General features: G+C 38.3%; 1 protein-coding gene and 1 non-coding gene across 2 annotated transcripts in view; one reads left to right on the top strand and one right to left on the bottom strand.

The window, feature by feature from the left end:
- The window catches only part of LOC105391835 (serine proteinase stubble), a 38,845-nt gene that overhangs the window by 11,026 nt on the left and 7,851 nt on the right, over positions 1-19,968 (top strand). The window contains exons 3-7 of the mRNA XM_038111480.2: positions 6,005-7,447; positions 11,791-12,447; positions 13,043-13,123; positions 17,130-17,307; positions 18,709-18,861. Coding sequence (XP_037967408.2) covers positions 6,005-7,447; positions 11,791-12,447; positions 13,043-13,123; positions 17,130-17,307; positions 18,709-18,861 — 2,512 coding nt within the window. The remainder of the gene's footprint in view (positions 1-6,004; positions 7,448-11,790; positions 12,448-13,042; positions 13,124-17,129; positions 17,308-18,708; positions 18,862-19,968) is intronic.
- On the bottom strand, positions 135-218 carry Trnal-uaa. The gene has a single exon. It is a non-coding gene; the product is annotated as a tRNA-Leu (tRNA).

Genomic DNA, 19,968 nt, shown 5'->3' with positions numbered 1-19,968 from the left:
GTTAGAGCAAGAGAACATAGATCTAATTTTCATGAACTTTTTAGTGCCTAAATCTAACCGTAAAACTAACATAATTTATACTTACATGTACTAAAAAAACAAAAAAAAAACAAAAAGATAAATGCAAAAACATTTGTCAGGTGTGGGGTTCGAACCCACGCTCCCTCTCGGGAACCAGAGCTTAAATCTGGCGCCTTAGACCACTCGGCCAACCTGACATGCTTAACTCGTGCGAAATTTGTGATAACATTTTATAAGTCTACTTGAAATTCACACTAAGTTGATTGCTATATTTTTGTCCCTGAGCACGGGGTTTGTTTCTACATAAACCCCGTGATCTCAATGGGATGTAGTTCTAACACTTCTAATGTTCATTAGGGAGATAGGGTGAAGCTTGAAGAGCCGTGGCTTTTTCGGGCCGTATCTGGGGGGTTTAAGTATAATATGATGAAAAATTAAGTTTCCGTGCGCTGCTGCACGGGCCACGACTCTCTGTCGTTGTATTAAACGTGCCAATTGCACGACAGCTCCCGTTCGTACGTTTTTCGTCAGCATAGATTAACCCTCCTGGCACAGAGGGCCAAGAGCAGTGAAATCCAATCAAATTTGTATAGCGCGTAATATTTTTGGGCCATTGTAGATATCCAGATCAATACGCAGTATCAAGTATAATAGATTTACCCACATATACAGTGTGTTGTTTTTCGGACCCGACAAATTTTAAGGGTGGATTCTACGAGTAATTTCATCGAGAAAAAACCCACATAATGTGGATGTCTAAGTAACTTAAATTAGATTTTCTTCTTCTTTAAGAAAATCATATCTCGAGATTTAAACGCCTTACGGACATGAAATAAAATGCTTTTATCCGCAAAAAGTCATCTCTATCCAATAAAAAAATCCACAACTGCTTAAAAGTTACATAAAAAAAGTTCGAAGCAACTTTAAAATGGCCGCCATTTCTAGAATATTAAGATTTGACCCCACATATGGGGGTTTTTTCTCAATGAAATTACTCGTAGAATCCACCCTTCAAGTTTGTCGAGTCCGAAAAACAACACACTGTAAATACCTACCCATCTTTTATTGCGAGACCTACTCTGAAATATCGATAAATACATATCTACTTTCATATTACCTAAAACCGGGTTATAAACATCCACACAAGGTACTTATAATCTTTAAAGCGCCCATTTAATTGTTTTTATTTTAAGATTTAGGAAATTCCTTTCTCGTAAGTTGGTCAATCACCCGGCTTTCACTTCCGCGGTCGCCGGTTCGATACCTGTCAAGGACGCGGACATTTCTTTACGTTGTCCATTAAGGTACAGTTAACTTCATCAGTAGCTATACGAGTACTCTGTCCATTATATTATTGGTTTATTGACATTCGAAATCCCATACATATTTGATGACTGCAAAGGAAAACCAACTTTAGTTACCAGACATAAGGAAACGTCAAAAATACAATAACATAGTGGAAGCTCTATATATATATACTTTTTACCATGTCAAACTAACAAACCGCCTAAGTATGTATTCATTCAAACATTAATGTAGCAATAATGATAAGTAATATAAATAATAATTAGTAATTTATGGGGACATCTCATACACGGCTTTTCGACTCTAAGCTAGGCTGTTATATGGGCATCAGATAGCTGACATATCTACAGACATACATAGATACCTAGGCTGACCGGGAATCGAACCCGGGAAGTTCGGCATAGGAGTTAGGGTCACTATAATAACCAATACACCATTCGGTCGACACCACATTGACGATTTGTCCACTTACATGAGGCTGACCGTACTGTCGAGGAAAACCATTTAATGACTAATGAATGGTGTAGTGGTTAGTGACCCTGCTGACTGCTATACCGAAGGTCCCGGGTTCGATTCCCGGCTGGGCAGACATTTGTTCAAAGACAGATATTTGTACTCGGGTCTTGGGTGTTGATATTTATATTTAGTATGTATCTAACTATCTATCTATATATTTGTGTAGGTATATCAGCTGTCTTTAAGACGTTGGACTGGAAAAGACATGGCATATGTATAAATGGCGAGTACATGTCACACCTCCGCTTCGCGGACGACATCGTTATTATGGCAGAATCTCTGCAGGAACTCAGCTGGATGCTAAGTGGCCTAAATGCTGCTTCCCGACGTGTAGGCCTCGGAATGAACTTGGACAAGACGAAAGTCATGTACAATGCTCACATCAAACCGGAGCCGGTCGCCGTTGGTGAGGCAACACTCGAAGTTGTGCATGAATATGTCTACCTCGGGCAGACTATTCGGCTAGGCAGAAGCAACTTCGACAAGGAGGCTGCAAGGCGCATCCAACTGGGTTGGGCTGCATTCGGGAAACTTCGTCACATATTCTCCTCGGCCATTCCTCAGAGCCTGAAGACAAAAGTCTTCAACCAGTGCGTCCTGCCAGTGATGACGTATGGTGCAGAGACGTGGACACTGACGGTAGGACTGGTCCACCGATTTAAAGTCGCTCAGCGTGCTATGGAGAGAGCTATGCTTGGGGTTTCTCTGATGGATCGTATCAGAAATGAGGTTATCCGTCAGAGGACTAAGGTTACCGACATAGCTGTCAAAATATGCAAGCTGAAGTGGCAGTGGGCTGGTCATATCTGCCGAAGAACCGATAACCGTTGGGGTAGACGAGTTCTCGAGTGGAGACCACGAACAGGCAAACGCAGCGTGGGACGCCCTCCTGCCCGCTGGACTGACGACCTTAGGCGGGTGGCGGGTAGTGGTTGGATGAGGAAGGCCGAGGACCGAGTGTTGTGGCGCTCCTTGGGAGAGGCCTATGTCCAGCAGTGGATGACTATTGGCTGATGATGATGATGATCAGCTGTCCGAAACCCATAACACAGGTTCTGCCTAGCTTGGGGTCGCATAGCCGTGTGTGAGATGTCCCCACATAAAAACAATATTCAGTGCGCAACCCGTCTTGCTAGCGTATATGACATGTGTTTGTAGTGAATACGGGAGAGGCACTTTAACGAAGGCTGCCGCGGATTCCCTGTTAGCACCTAGCTTATACGAGTATATCAGACTAGCTGTCCCCACGAGCTTCGCTTCGCCATAAAAAAATCCCTATGCTCTTTCTCAGGGTCTAGACCATATGTATACCAAATTTCATTCAAATCCGTTCAGTAGTTTTGGCCTGAAAGAGTAACAGACAGACAGACACAGTTACTTTCGCATTTATAATATTAGTTAGGATAAAATACTAGCTGTTCCCGCGAGATTTGCTTCGCCTTAAAAAGTTTTCCCGTGGGAATTCCGGGATAAAAAGTAGCCTATGTTCTTTTTCAGGGTCTAGACCATATGAATACCAAATTTCATTCATATCCGTTCTCTATTTTTGGCGTGAAAGAGTAACAGACAGACACAGTTACTTTCGCATTTATAATATTAAAGTTAGGATAGTTAGGATTCATACAAATTATGTCACTGTACACAGATAATCAAAGCTGCTTAACCATTTTGTAGATTGCTAACGTGTGGTACGGGGTACGGTGTCCGTAATTTACCTTACTTCACTGAAAGCGTGCCATAATGTTGCGATAAAAATCGTCTAACTGTAAATTCTATGATTTACTTGTTTATCTTAGAAGATGTAGGTAACTAACTACTTAAGGTATATTAAAATACTTCTATTTATTCGAAACCCGGAAAGATTTACAGATTAAAAACTACACGGGGCTTGGTATGTGTTAAGTACGTTAAGGTAATTATTTTTTAATTACTTATAGATATACTTACTCAACACTTTTTGTAGGTGTTATTTTTTATGTGGAATCATTTTCATAATGTAGCTAGCTAGTGTAAGAAGTTTTACTTATAGGTATGCTGTAATCGTGGCAGCGGGTTCGGTCATATCTGCCGAAGAACCGATAACCGTTGGGGTAGACTAGTTCTCGAGTGGAGACCACGAACAGGCAAACGCAGTGTGAGACGCCCTCCTGCCCGCTGGACCGATGACCTTAGGCGGGTAGCTGGTAGTGGCTGCATGAGGAAGGCCGAGGACCGAGTGTTGTGGCGCTCCTTGGGGGAGGCCTATGTCCAGCATAGGATGATGATGTATGTTATTACTAGATGAGCAATCCCGAAGGGGTAGTCAAAGGTGACTCGCAAGCGAGCCACCCTCATTTCGCTGTTCATTTGTACTCAAGTGATAGGTCGCGAGCCGTATCGCTATTTTTGAATGAGTAGAATGTATTAGGTTACACATTGAGTCTAGCCCCCTATTCATAGAAAACAAAAGAAAGCTAAAACGTTCTACTTATAGCTTTTCTATGAATAAGGGGGTAGGTGTGCAGATTTTCTAAAAGTTCCACCAACACTAATCCCTTTCATTCATGGAAAAGTTATATGACTATTTTTGTTCTTTGACAGAGAGGTACAAAACAGTTCAATAGCTAAAGCGTCCTATAACTTTTCTATGAATAAGGGTGTGATTGTATAACCAAAGATTAACGGCTCGTTTGTTCGATTACCGAGTAGTACGTACCCCCAAGGCGCCCATGGACATAAAATACTATAACGCTGCCATCTAGCGTGGAGTAGCCAAACTAATTAATCACGCCAACTCAACTAAACAATGTTGTTCACGTTTATTTGGTTCTTGTTTAAAAATAATTTAAAAATAGAATAGGGTCTAATCTTCCTATCCATCCTCAAGCATGTACTGAGTAATGTAGGTCAGTACCAGACGCGCAGAACAAACACAAACTGGTTCTAAGCAACGGTACACCATAATGTTGACGACTGTACCGGAAATACACGCATTTAACCGCTTCATCAATTTTGTACATTTTGTGATTTTATGGCTCAAAATTTTAGTATGACGTGTATTTTATTAAAAAAAAACTTTTTTAGATTTTATAATGTTCACACCAACTGCCTCTGTGGTCTAGTGGTAGAAGCTTCGCTTCATGACCCAGAGGTCCCGGGTTCGATTCCCGGGTGGGACCATCAATTTGTGTTTCTAAATTGTGGTTCTAAGTTTGGTTAGGACATAGAAGGCTGATCACCTGATGTCCGAAACAGAGAAACGATCCATGCTGTCGGATGGGCATGTAAAGCAGTCGGTCCTGCGCCTAGCTCTCTCCAGTCGTGTCGGTCAATCCGTCCCATTGGGTTATGAGAGTGATGGAACAGAGAGTGCTCCTGTGTACTGCGCACACACTTGGGCACTATAATCTACTCCTGCGTAGATGGCTGATCTCAATTGAGATTGGCCGCCGTGGCCGAAATTCGGCTAGGAGGACATTAATTAATGTTCACACAGAAATAGAATATAAATCCCATTAAATTTAAATTTCAAATTTATAACGCACACATAACTGTGATTCAATAATATTTCCCATAACTCCTCAACAGATGGCGTTGTAACACAGTTTATGTAACCCCGTTTGAGTTTGAAAGCGAAAGTAAAGTTCGACGCTCGGCGAAGAATTAGGCAAATTATGTGCGTGAGGCCAAAGTAACTGTTTTTCTACTGCCTAGTCTAGGAATTACGTGGAATACCTGAGATGTAGGATGTAGGCTAATTTACTTAACAGTTAGGCTACGTAGAGTCCAACAACGCTAGCTTTGCAAAGAGCGAAAGATGGGACATAATTTTTCTGGTAGCTTCAAATTAATAAAGAAGAAAGATCTTCAGTGTAGTAATTAACTTATTAGGTGTTGGCTCTTTTTTCTGTTGCAAAGGTAGTAAGTATTGTCCGAACTTATTTGGACATTAATTTTCGGACTCAAACTGTATTGAATTTGATACTAATTGGGTAGGTACTTTGTAAATGTTACTTCGTTTTGACTTCGCGATACGGCCCCAGCTGCGTCGATCTGTCAGTGGAGTGTGGTCAAGTAGTCCACAAAACACCACAAATATTTTGTATTACTTTATAATTCTCAAGTCTTACTATAATGTGTATTACAAATTACAAAACTCACCTGCTATTTTCTTTCTTTCCAGGTCCCGTGACGTTAGCTAGGAATATAAGACACTTGCCATGCATATCCAGGCGGACGGGTGCCGAGGGAGTCTGTATGTTCGCCATCGACTGCCTGAAGGCCAACGGCTCCCACCTAGGCACCTGCATCGACCGCTTCTACTTCGGCTCGTGCTGCCAGATCCAGGACAAGACCATCCTGCCGCAGATCATCGGAAACAACATCGAGGACAACACGATAGATAGCTCCAACTTCGTGCATCCTCATACTGAAGATAAAGTCAATGTCAATAAGATACCTGAGGTATTCCCGATCAGGAAGACTACAGTTGAAGATGTTGTTAGAACTACGACTGAGAAAGTTGAAACGGCGTCGTTCAAAACGGAAACGACAGTTGAAATGGAATCGAAAACAGATACGCTGACGACTTTGGATAATAAGATTGCCAGTGATGAAATGAAAACTACGGCTGTAGTAAACGATTTGCCGGATGACGAAGCTGTAAAGGCAACATCGAAATTACCTTCCAGTATCAGTACAGAAATTCCCATAAAATTGAGCACATTCCAAACAGTGTCCGGAGAATCAAATAACTTGATAACAGACAAACCAGTCAGTAAAGAACCTGAGGAAATCTCCACCGAAGCACCTAAAATAACAACAACAAGTGCTGTCTCTTCAGAAACCGAATCAGTATCAACCTCTACAGCTAAACCTACGACTACAAAGAAACCAGCCAGGCCTACGTACAAACCTAGACCACCGTACAGACCATCAAACACAACACGACCACAATTTTCGACCACCAGACCTGGGAATGCTACCGTTAGGCCAAAACCACCAAGTGTCTTCAACACAACACGGAAACCTCCTTACAGGCCGCCTCCCAAGCGTCCTACGAGCACCAAAAAGCCCTTGCCAAGCCCTCCACGGTTGAATATCACAATCTTACCCCAATTGACGAGCTCCAGACCAATATTCACCAGGCCATCCGCAACGACAACAATAACTTACATAAACACTTCAACATCAACAACGGAAGAAACTACAACAGTTACTTCAACCACAACGCCGTCTACTACAACTACAAGTACAACTACAACGCCAGAACCAACAACTACATCTGAGAAGGCAGCAACGGAACCATCTTCAGCGGAAACCTTGGCTTCCGAAGCTCCTTTGACGGAGAAAATTGAGCCAATGCCGACTACTATACAAGAACAACCAATGACAACGCTTGAAGAGGTCAAACTTACAACTGTAGCTTCTACTTCCACTGAGGCAGTCACAGTAAAAGAGACTCTAAAGCCGAGTACAGAGGCAGATGCTCCAGCAGTGAAGCCGGAGGTGGTTAGCTCTTCATCCACTGAGTTCCCGCCTGGCCTGGTCACGTGGTCTAACATGGTGGATACAGTGACGAAAGCGCCGCAAGCTTCTCCCGAGGCCAATGCGACTGAATCTGATGGTGAGTTTGTTTTTAATCACTTTAATTTTAACTAGTTGATGATGGTGATTCTGAAGGGAAAATTCTAATCTTAGAGCTGTCAAAAAGTTAATTAATTTTTTTGTTAGCTAAATTTATAGTACGAGATCTTTAAAATTAGAATTTCTGTCTTCAGAATAGCTACCAATGTCTCCCCATATATTTTTCATTTATTTTTTTAGGTATAATACGTAACTACTTAATTAGTCATCAGTAGATAGGGGAATAGAAACTGCTATAGATGGTGTACCGGGGTGATGCCATCGTGAATGGGAAGTATACCGAACACTAAAGTTTAAACAAGCCCTAAGTGTTAGTTTTTACTACCTACCATGATCAATATAAGTCAATTGCAACGATTGTCATGAATCGTCGTCATTGTCATTACCCATTATGGGCTAACGTTTAGAGATATTAGTAATGTGACACCATCGCTTGAGTATGTTACTAATTACACCAGTAGGTTATCTCATAGACTTAGATAAAAACTCACAAAAAGCCGACACCAAACGACCCCAATTTTTTCAAACATTTCATTTAAAATTTGAACAAAACATGATTGTTTTAGTTTTTAATATACTGATGTTCCGTTAAATGTACTTCAATGATGCAGAAGGCTTTATAAAGCTAGCTTTTTCCGTATAGGAGTAATTTGGTGTTTTTCTCAGTGGAACCTTTTCATTGCCCGTGAGTGTATGAGTAGGTACGTACAGACATACTGTATTCACCTTTGCGTATATACTCAAATCATTCTCTATCGGCTTACAATACCTTTTTCGCGCCATCTGTATAGCCTAGTTATTATTATGGAAGAGAGTATTGAAGATATAGTCGAATAAAGTCCTTACAATAAAGATTAACTAATTTTAAATATTTTAAAAATAAAATACCGATAGGTAATGGCGTTTTAACGGATTTGTGATTTAATAAATATATAAATATAGTTCGATTAAATACGCTTTTTAAGAACTAGTTAGGATCCACTTCCGTTTTCAGGAATTTATAGTTTTAGTGCCAATTTCTCCATAGTCGGTTAGAGCATAACCAGGTATTAATGGTTGACTTTTGACACATCTGTCAAGAATTTTATATGGAGATGACGTATAATTGATAAACGGTCCCGTCGGTTAGATAACCGACAATGGAGAAATTGGCACTTACTGTACCTACCTGACAGAGTGATTCATACTTATTGGTCAAGCATCATCGGTTATCGGCAGCACGTACCTACGCCCACAGGCAATTTGTCATCAAGACTTGGAAAAAGATCATTGCTCTTTCAACATTAGGGCATTACTCTCTCAAAATACAGAGTAGAATTTTATCAGTGACACAACTCTCATTACAACAAAAACAAAAAAAAACACGCACTCACGCCTTGTACTAATGTACTCCCTTGCGGGGTAGGCAGAGGTGCATTGCTGCACCCACTTTTCGCCAGAGTGTTATGTTAGTCCCAATGTAATAGGGGGCGGGCCTATTGCCATTTTCCGGCCCATCCAACACCCGAGAACAAATATCTGTGTTGAAACAAATATCTGCCCCAGCCGGGAATCGAACCCGGGACCATCGGCTCAGTAGTCAGGTCACTAACCACTACGCCATTCGGTCGTCATACGTCTCATTACAGTCGTCGAAATGTAAGAGGCCCGTTTGGACAGTTCCAAAATGTATGGGATGACAGCTGGTATCAAATCTAAATCATAAAAATCTAAACAATAAGAAACTTTTGGTGCTTCAAAAATTCTTTTTTCTTGCGCCATAATATATTTCGACAACTGTATTGGGGTATTAGGGTGCAACCTCCTCAAGTGAAGTACCTATGACTTGTTACGAAGACTATATTCAACCCAAAACGAGGTGTGTTATAAGATAAGTATAACCTATATCTGTTTCTTTGTGTATCTGTCTGTGGTAGCACAGGTTCCAAACGGCTGAATCGATTTTCGTTTAGTTTTTTTGCATCATACCCTTTCTTACCCCGAGTATTCAATTGTTCATAGCCATATTTTATCAAAATCTGCTTGGCCGTTCAAAATATGTGCGGATTTTTGCCTTGAAGGCTGGGGTTTTTAAACCTTGTTTAAGTTATTTCCGAAGGTAGTAATTTACGAAGAACAATGTGTTTATCAATGATGCTCAGCCATCAATTCTGTTATTATTTAAATGTTAGTTGGGTGTTTAAGAATAGAAAGCTGTATTCTTATAAAAATACAATACAATAGTCGAAAATTTGATTGATCGTACTTTTACTCGATATCTTTAAACAACTTTCTAACTATTGTTATTTAATCGACCCGATCTTCTAATAGCCACAATTCTAATTGTTTATTTCCTGTTACAATTATAAACCTACATTTTTAATTGTTATTCAAATTTCACTCTCCTTTTAAAAGCAATTAATAGTTACGTTACATGCAAGTAATTTGTTAATAAATTATTTATTTCTGTTTCTTGATGAAAATATTATTATGTGAACCAGTAGGTACATTAAAACTATTAAGTCCTGAAAACGGAAGTGGATTCTAACTAATTGTTAAAGATCGTATTTAATCAATGTATTACATTTATTAAAGGACAAATCCGTTAAAAACCCAATACCAAATGGTATTTTATTTTAAAAATAAGTATATGTAAATAACTGATAATGATAAAAAGACTTTGCAAAATCGCACTCTTAATGTCAGGACTTTATAGTTGGACTGTATATGGTTTCATTCTTCGGGAGCATGCCTTAATGATACAAGAATGTAGAATATAACCCTAAATTTGCAACGGATAAAAGAGTTAAAAGTTGCCACAACTGGTGGTAACAGAATGATAAAAATTAAGGCAAACCTTAAAAAAGCACTTAATTTTTTCTATTGCAAAGATAGATAGATCGATAGAGTATTTCTCTTTATTTGTACACCAAGAAATTATTCTAAATTTTACACAACAACTTAACTAGGGTACAAAAGGCGATGTTATCGCTTATAGCGATATATCGCCTTTTGTACCCTTCCAGACAACCATTGGATGGATGGACTAAAAGTTAACTTTCTCGGACTCCATCTACAAGGCAATCCACAGGACTGGCCTTACAGCAGTCTCATTACTCATTAGTCTCAGATTCAGTAAAAAAGAAAGTATTTTCACTCAGACACGACAATGCTTTTGACCCGAGTCTGACCCGGTTACGTGACTTGTATCTCATTAGTGTAATTGTACGAAGGTTGTACAGGGTGTCCCTGAAAAATGGATCAAACGGAACGAAGGATGATACTGCTTATAACATTTTCCGCAGTGATGAGCTCGTACTCCCGAAAAAAGTTATTGTATGAATATGCAAATCTCACATTTATCAAAACTATTGTAATTTTTTTATGATTTAGTTTTTTTTTAATTATTTTTCCTTCAACTGTTTGTCATCATGTTGATTATGCAGACCAACTGATATTTAAGAAGTGAAGTTAGTGCAAAGAGGTTCGTAATATTCGCAAAATGCAAAGTCAAGGGCAAGGGCGCAGTAAAGAGGCTGACGTCCTCTTGACAACCGAAGACATACTAAACATAACATGGCTGGTTTGATTTTCACTCTTACAACCTTCTTGGTAAGAACAAATTTTCTTTTCTAACTTATAAACAAGATACATAGAATCGAGATAGAATCAGTGAAAAACAATAGATAGCAAACTGACAACTGGCCAGCTGTAAATAAAAATGAAATAAAGTATATTGTCTTTGGCATTTCTCCAAGAGAACAAAATTCAATTTGAGGTCAGATCTTCCCACGTTTATTTTTTGTTTTAAATTCATGGCAAAACGTGAATCGTGTGGTCCAGTTTGTTGGTATTCGTACAAATAAGGAGATTGGGGTCGAAGTAAAGACGGAAAGTTGTGGGTACGTCACATCCTACGGTGGTGACTCATGTAGGCACAGCAATAATAATAATAATAGTATAATGCTTTGGTAAACTCATTTTGATATCGATAATCAGATTCTTTGGTAATTTTGAATTTGGACGGATACATTTTTCCTCATTTTGTGTGTTGATAGGCTTCAAGCATACCCGTCCACGTCGTTATATGGCCTTCGGTCCATAGTGAACATAGATTAAATTTTAATAAGAGTATATAGCAGGTCACCTAGAAAACTTCGTTTCTTGAACTTTTGTGCGTTGGAGGTGCCAACTTAGTATGAATCTTCACAATTAAAGTCTATATTTTGGTGTCACATTACTAAATAACTTTTCTTCTTTTAAGGTATAAGCGACCAGTAGTAATAATGTAGTTGACATCAATTTTATATACCTATATAAATATAACAAAATATTTTTTTTCAGAAATATGGTCTCCAATCACACCCCCTGAAGGCTGGATCCTCATATCCACCATCCCACCGAGACGTGAGCCTTCATCCACCACCACCACTGAACCACCGCCTACCACCCCATCTTCATCACCTATGCCTTCATCATCATCATCAGAACCTGTCGTCGAACAAACGTCAACTTCTACCACCGAAGAAACATTACCTGAAGAAACAATTGTGCCATCTCCAGAACCCACCACTGTCATACTATCTTCATCATCACCGACAACACTTTCTTCATCATCATCTACATCAACAACTGAGTCGATAACCAACGAAATAACGGGATCGACAGAAGAATCAAACGAAACGAACTCTTCGACGGAAGACTTCCTTACAAACGATACAGTACCGCCAACCGAAGAAAACACAGACAAAACAACATTCATAACCTCTCAAGGCACCACAGACCAAGCTGAAACGGTCACAGAGTCGCAAATGACAGAAACGGTGACCATGCAAGAATTTACGATAAACGTCACTATCAACCCGACGACTGTAGCGCCGGTGACAGCTGTCAGTTTGACAGATAATGTGACGGAGGTTTCGGCGGGAAACGTCAGCGAGGTCACCACGGAGGCGGGCAAGGTGAATGCCACCATGGAGGCTGCAAGCGAGGGGAGTAATGGTAAGTACCTGTACTTTGTAAAACACAGCATGAGCCCTATGACAGCTGTCAAATTCATACATTTTAAGTCATTTGTTGGTTTTCAACGGAAAACTAACTTTATTCACCAGTTCAATCAAATCTCATCGGACTCATGCTATAGATTACAAAGTATAACATATGCGAAATTAACAATAGGTACCCAACTCAGCTTCAGCTGTAGAGTAGTACCTAATAATGATTTAAAATTCACAAAAATCTCCGGAAACATGGATACAACTAGCTATGTAGATAGAATAAGATAAGAAAGGACAATTTGAAAGTGCGCTCCTGCGTTGAATTCTTTTGTATGGGAATTTTAGAAGTATTAATGAAAGTATTTTTATTAAAGTACTTGTTAAAATTAAATAGGTATATTCAAAGTCAATACATTTTAATAGGTATTAAATTATACAGAGATAGTATAGTTAATATATTTATCATTTTTTAAATTAACAAAACATACAATTTTCTTTTTTTTATAACTAAGTAAAATCGTAACATTATTGCCACAGGTCCAATATCATTGTGTTATACATGATGTAATAATGTAATTGTGATGTGTATTTTTTTTCAGTAACATCACCAGCACCGCCTACCCTCAACGCTACCACAGTGTCACCAACCGAAGGGTTGAACATGTCCGACTATAAAGATGGTAAGATATATTTGTACTAATTTTTTTACACAACGCGACGACCGAATGGCGTAGTGGTTAGTGACCCTGACTACTGAGCCGATGGTCCCGGGTTCGATTCCCGGCTAGGGCAGATATTTGTTTAAACACAGATATTTGTTCTCGGGTCTTGGATGTGCCCGTAAAATGGCAATAGGCCCGCCCCCTATTACATTGGGACTAACATAACACTCTGGCGAAAAGTGGGTGCAGCAATGCACCTCTGCCTACCCCGCAAGGGAGTACATTAGTACAAGGCGTGAGTCCGTGTTTTTTTTTTTTTTATAAATACAATCTGATTTCTAATTATTATTATACTTAATTCAATTCATATTATAACTTATTACTTATATAATATTTTTGCAAAATATAACTCAAAACTGTAGCGCATATCTTGTGCTGGGAATCGAACCCGCGACCAGTAAAATTAAATAGATAGATAGATAGAGTACTCTTTATTTGTACACCAAGAAATAATTAATAATTTTACATAGACACTTAACTAGGGTACAAAAGGCGGTCTTATCGCTTATAGCCAACTCTTCCAGACAACCTTTGGTTGGATGGACTGAAAGAGATATAAATACTTACAATAGAGGTGAAGTGTAACCTCCCTACATCCTCTAATTAATGCAATTTAAAATCACAAACACATTTTTACAGCGATATCGCAGTGGAATCATTATTGTTTAATAATTATGCTTAATAACTGAAGACACTGACAATGAAACCTGGGTACAGACAGCAAATAAGTAAATAAATAAATACATTTGATGCCTCAAATACAGAATTTCGAGTAACGACAAAATTTTATTAAGACACTACGGAACTCCGAAAAAAACATACTTTGTTTTTTTTATCAAATTTAAAAAAAAATGCGTAAAAGCCAAAAAAATACACTATGAAACCGCTCTTGTAAAAGCGCCCTCAAACATGGTTTAACCTTTTTTGTGGTAAAAAAATATACTTACTAACATAATATATATATATTATATATGCCTAACGTGCTATTTACTCCTTATGTCTATCATCCAATTGATAGTGACCCCCTAGACACAATAAGAATTATATGTACATGTCGCAGGCATCTGGTTTAATCTCCTGTTTGATTGAACCGCTAGCCCGTTCATTGGATGACGCTGCTTAGTTGTATGACTAGGCCGAATGTTGATTGCACAAGCGTCACAAAACGTTCAACTAGTTAGCTGATTTAAAATCAGTCAGGTGGTGAACAAAACAAATATGGCGTCTAACAGCTAACAGCTGACACAAAAAGAACCTATATTGTTAGTTTTTTGCAAATAAATTAGCTTTAAAGTGCGTTAATTGTGTTAAAATAGTGTGACAACATGGATTTACCTATTATAACGCCGCGGACGGATAGTTTCAAAGAAAAAATTGTGGCGTAACTGGATAATTATAAACAACAATATGAAGGTACGTTTATTATTATTGTTTAGTTAATTTGTGAGATAAGAGCTTTGTAACATAGTCTTATTGTTGACTCTTGTCTGGTCATGTTCACCCTAACCAGACATTACAAAGTTGCTATACTATATCCCATTCAACGACTCCGCTGGATGACGTTCAGTCAAGACGTCGAACGTTACAATCAACGACTTGACGAGTTGTCCTTTAGTCATACAACTGAATAGCGCCATCCAATGAACGGGCTAGTGGTTCAATCAAACAGGAGATTAAACCAGATGCCTGCGACATACATATAACAATTACAGTTCATACAATGCTACAATGAACACGACTGATAATTAGGTAAATAAATAAACTAAAGAAGTTGAATTGCGGCATAAATAGAAACTAAATAAAAATACATAAAAGATGTTCTTATTATTCTCAAGCTCAACATAGACAATTACAATTTATAAATGAAAATATACAAAAAGGAAGCCTTATTGCCTAAAGCAATCTCTACCAGACAACCTTTGGATATTGGGATAGTTGTAACATATTAACATTTACATATACATATTTTTGAGTTAGCCTAAAACTAAGATTATGGTCTAAAAAAGCAGTCACATACTAAAATACAATTAACTAATTAAAATTATTATTTATTACGGTTAGACCGGCTGAGCTGAAAACAATGGCATTGTGGTATTGGATTTTATTTGGGAGAGGTTAGATATCTGCGTAGTATGGTATGTGGTACCATATGGTCTATGGTACACCATAGACTAATCTGTATAAAGGTCCCACTCCATAAAGCATCGTACAGAGGCGTGTACAGAGGTTATCACAATGTAATTGGTTTACAACGCATAGATTGATAGTGGCGCCACATCTAAAGAAGTTATTTATTAGTCAACTTGTACAACAATTTGCCATCTTTGAGGTGATTTTTAACGCGTCTATCCTTTGTTTTATAGAATACTTCCGCGTTATAGAATGTTACTTAAGACATATTTCTACATCATAGGTAGTAGTTATTAACTCTATGGTTATTTGGTTAGTTATACAGGGTGGAAATTTATAAGTGAAATTCCGGGCGACAGGTTCAATGTACCCAACACACTGCAAACCTTCATGTTCTTTCGGGTACATTAAACTGCCTTTTGGAATTCTACTGTCATAAAATTCCAACCTGTATGAATTATTTTTCAAATTAAATACTTAATTTTATTACTAAGCAGTTTTTTTGTATATAGGTAAGTAATAATGTTTTGTATACCTATAAAAACTTAGGTAAATATAGGTACATCACCTGTTTACGTAAAAAATACTCTTTTTTGTTTTCTTTATGGGTCTGCAGGTAAACAACCAGTCAAAAATAAACCAACGAAAACGAGAATAAGTAAATATTTAAACAAGGATAATATGCACCCGAATCAACAGATCCATTATCACCAGATTAACACCTTTTATTATCTCTCACAAAATTAAAAAATAAATTCTTGTCATTCCCGCCTAAATTACGCACCAAAGAGTTCAAGGAACTTTTCTAAGCCCATGACAATATTATCTTTGCAGCCGGCCACTTCGCCAATAAGTGCAGTAAAAAAACATACGGCGTTCGAAGTTTGAAACTCTACACAAAGAGTAGTCGGTGGCCGAGCGATGCGACCGCACGCCAATGCCAAGGCAAGCGCAAGGACGACCTGCATATTGTGGTTTTAAACCAGTCCGCGTTCCATATTTGAAATTCGAAATTGTGTGTGACAGTTGTCTTTTTCTTTTTAAGAGACGCGCGTAAAAAGTTTTTTGTCGAGCCTAGTTCTGGGGACGAAAATGTCATGGGAGTACGAAGATAAAATTAGACGCGATTATCGTTATGTACCAGTTTTGCAGCTACTGTACGTTCTAGTAATTGTGATCAAAATAAATGGTTAAAATCGACAAAAAAGCTATAATAACAATGAAGGCTGGCTAGTTAATTCAAGTTACAAAAAAACTTACTTAATGTTGTGTAAAAAATAAATTAAGGAACTTCTGACTTCAATATTGAATTGTGCGAATAGTTTTAATAGTTTAAATATTTTAAGATTAAAGTCTTGGCAAAGAAAACATTATTTGTAAAACATTGCAACAAGCTAACGACCGAAGCCTCAGATTCTAAAATTAAACACCAGTGACTTTAATTTTGTGTGTGTGCGTGTATGAACTTACAAACCAAAAGTGACCGTGAATAAACCGTACATTGAAAACAAAAGTGTTACGAACGCTTGTTAAAATTTTAAACAATGTGTTAAGGAGATAAAACTCAATGCTATGTGATAATTACAATCTCACAGCAAAGTATTAATTAACAAACAAAAATAATCAAAAAAATAAACAAACGAAAAAAAAACTCAGTAAAATTCACCATAATTTTATTAACTGCCAACTTTTCGCGCGCAAACATCCTTCGTCCTAACCACAGACAACCAAACCTCCTGAAAAAAAGAAAAACAAACCAACCCATCCATCCAGCCAGTATTTTCCCTCAAGGAGTTCACAATGCTAATAAACTCTACGCTCCTGGTGTTGGCAGTTTGCGGGCGGCGGCTGTGGCCTGAAGCCAGGATCGTCGGGGGCGCCAAGTCGGGCTTCGGGCGGTGGCCCTGGCAGATCTCGCTGAGGCAGTGGCGGACCTCCACTTACCTGCACAAGTGTGGAGCAGCCTTATTGAATGAAAACTGGGCTATTACCGCCGCGCATTGCGTTGAACAGTAAGTGTATATGTTATGTTATATATTTATATATGTTATATAGTGTATTTGTTATATACGGTCAGGATCATTGGATGACCGAATGGTGTAGTGGTTAGTGACCCTGGCTGCTATGCCGAAGGTCCCGGGTTCAATCGCCGGCTGGGGTAGATATTTGTTTAAGGGGAGGTATTTGTACTCGGGTCTTAGGTGTTAATAATGTAGGTATTATAATTATTATGTATCCGTGTAGATATATTAGCTGTCTTATATACATATATTATCAAATACCCATATAACAGGCTCTGTCTGGCTTGGGGTCAGATGGCCGTAGTAGCCGATATTATTCTCAATTTAGTTCTACATATTTGTACCTTTTCAAACTCTTAGATCGCAATGATTGATGAATGAATATGCCGTTTGTGAATTTGACAAGGTACAAAACTGGCTCGTACCTCCTAACTTAACTAACTACGTACTTAAAGATTAGGGTGACAATATTATTATTCTTCTTATTCTTATCATTTTATCAATGTACATCCCGTTTGCTGACAATTGCACAGTATTAATATTGTCATAGGATCATAAATATTTGCGGTCATAAGTCAAAAGTCAACACACATCTGCCTGCATACTGCATAAGTCATAAAGTGACAAAGATTGAAATTAATAAATGGTCATTGACTTCGAAGTTGTTTCTTTATTTGGGTTTTTTTATTTAATAAAAACAGCCGTATTTTATAGCCTAAAATACGGCTGTTTTCATTAAATAAAAAAAGGCGGATTTTAAAATGCATACCTAATTTGATTCAATTATTTATTCAGATATTTTAAAGACATTCTTAAATGAGTCTACCGCATTTTTGTAAAAAAAACTAGTTATTTGCTTAAGATACAGTTTTTAGCATCTAGATAATAAGTTTGCCGTTTTTTTTTACCTCTACATACAAAAGACATCAACGCGTTAACGCGCTTCCAAAATGCACCATTTTTTATTATAGTCTATTCTTTTGTCGTGTAATCTATGACAAGTTATCAAATATTAGTACCAAATTTTATTCAACTTGACACTTGTCAACCTAGTATCTGAGATAAAATAATATTATGTGGGTGTTAGCCTAAATTAATACTCTCCTTAACAATGCAAATCCGTCTTTAGGAAAGGATAGAATGTAATAAACACATTATTATACCCCACTTATATTTCGTGTTTGTATATACTAAGCAACATCATACTAAAGGTCACAGCACATATAAACGTAACGTAAACGGGTCGGCTTTTTTTTCTTTTGCAGCGAGCTCGCGAACGCATGGTTGGCAGAAGAAAAGAAAGGCGACCCGTTAACGTTACCTTTATATGAGCTGTGACCTTTAAACGTAAAGCAATATAACCTAATTAATTAACCCCCCTTTTCCCCCCAGCGTCCCCCCCTCCGAGCTGCTGGTCAGGCTCGGCGAGCACGACCTGGCGAACGAGTCAGAGCCGTACGGGTTCGCCGAACGACGCGTGCAGATAGTGGCGAGCCATCCCCACTTCGACCCGGCGACGTTCGAGTATGATCTCGCGTTATTAAGGTAATTACAACCTTTTTTATCATTTTTCCTCCTTTTACATTGATAGTCTAATGAGAAAAGTGAGTGATTACAGTCGAGTTAGCATAGTGTCAGAGCCGTATGGGTTCGCCGAACGACGCGTCCAGATAGTCGCGAGCCATCCCCACTTCGACCCGGCTACGTTCGAGTATGATCTCGCACTGTTGAGGTAAATAAATAAAGAAATCTCCAGATTTTTTGGTGCCAGCGTCCTTTTACATTGTGAACTGTGATACTTTTTTTTTTTTTTTTTTTAGAAATTGTTATCACTCCACAGACTTTATGTCCGTGCCTTTTGAAGAGTGGTAATTTTTATGAGATAGTTTTTAATTCTTTTGTCTACTTTCTACTCGGTAAGGAAGTTTCATTTATATATAGGTATATATATTCTATCTTTTATATATATATTGTTCTTTTTTTTTTTTCTTTTTCTTTATTCCCTTTTTTTTTTTCCACTGCTGGGGGAAAATCCACATGGACACCTGGGAAGAGGACCCAGGTAGTGTCGGGCGCTAACCGACTAAAAACCCCCAGCCGTGTATCTCATTATACAAGATTTTTTTTTTTTTTTTTCTTTTTTTTTCCTTTTTTTTTAAATTAATGGTTTTCAGAGTCACACTTACATTAGTAATGGCAACAAACTTAACAAGGACAGGGCCAATGCCAGCTGTCTTCGGAGAACTTAGTAGACACCTGGCAATGGCTCGGCCCCTCAGTCGTTATAGGTCATGTTTTGCCTGATGTTAGTGTGTGACTCTGTTCTTAAAGATAACTTATTTTAGTTGTTAGTTATGATATAATAATCAATAGGTTAGTTATATAAATTATTTTCCCAATTTGACCTATATTTTGCGCTCTTAACCAAAATTATATTTTATGATTTATTCCGCCACGTTTTGCCTTCTTAATATTTCCCCAGAAAGTGCAATGACCTCTTCGTCTCGATTCTTAACTGCCATTTTTAGATTGTACTCGAGGATGCGTTTCTTTGGCGCTGTTATTGCCGTTTTAGCGAGGTTGCCGATAGCGTCCTCGGTGTCATCCGCATAGTAGGTGCAGGTGGTGGTGTGCCTCGACAGCGCCACTACT

Source organism: Plutella xylostella, chromosome 2, assembly GCF_932276165.1.
Source record: "Plutella xylostella chromosome 2, ilPluXylo3.1, whole genome shotgun sequence".
Classification (NCBI taxonomy): domain Eukaryota; kingdom Metazoa; phylum Arthropoda; class Insecta; order Lepidoptera; family Plutellidae; genus Plutella; species Plutella xylostella.
Note: the sequence above shows the minus strand (reverse complement) of the source record. Positions and strands in the feature narration are given on the sequence as shown.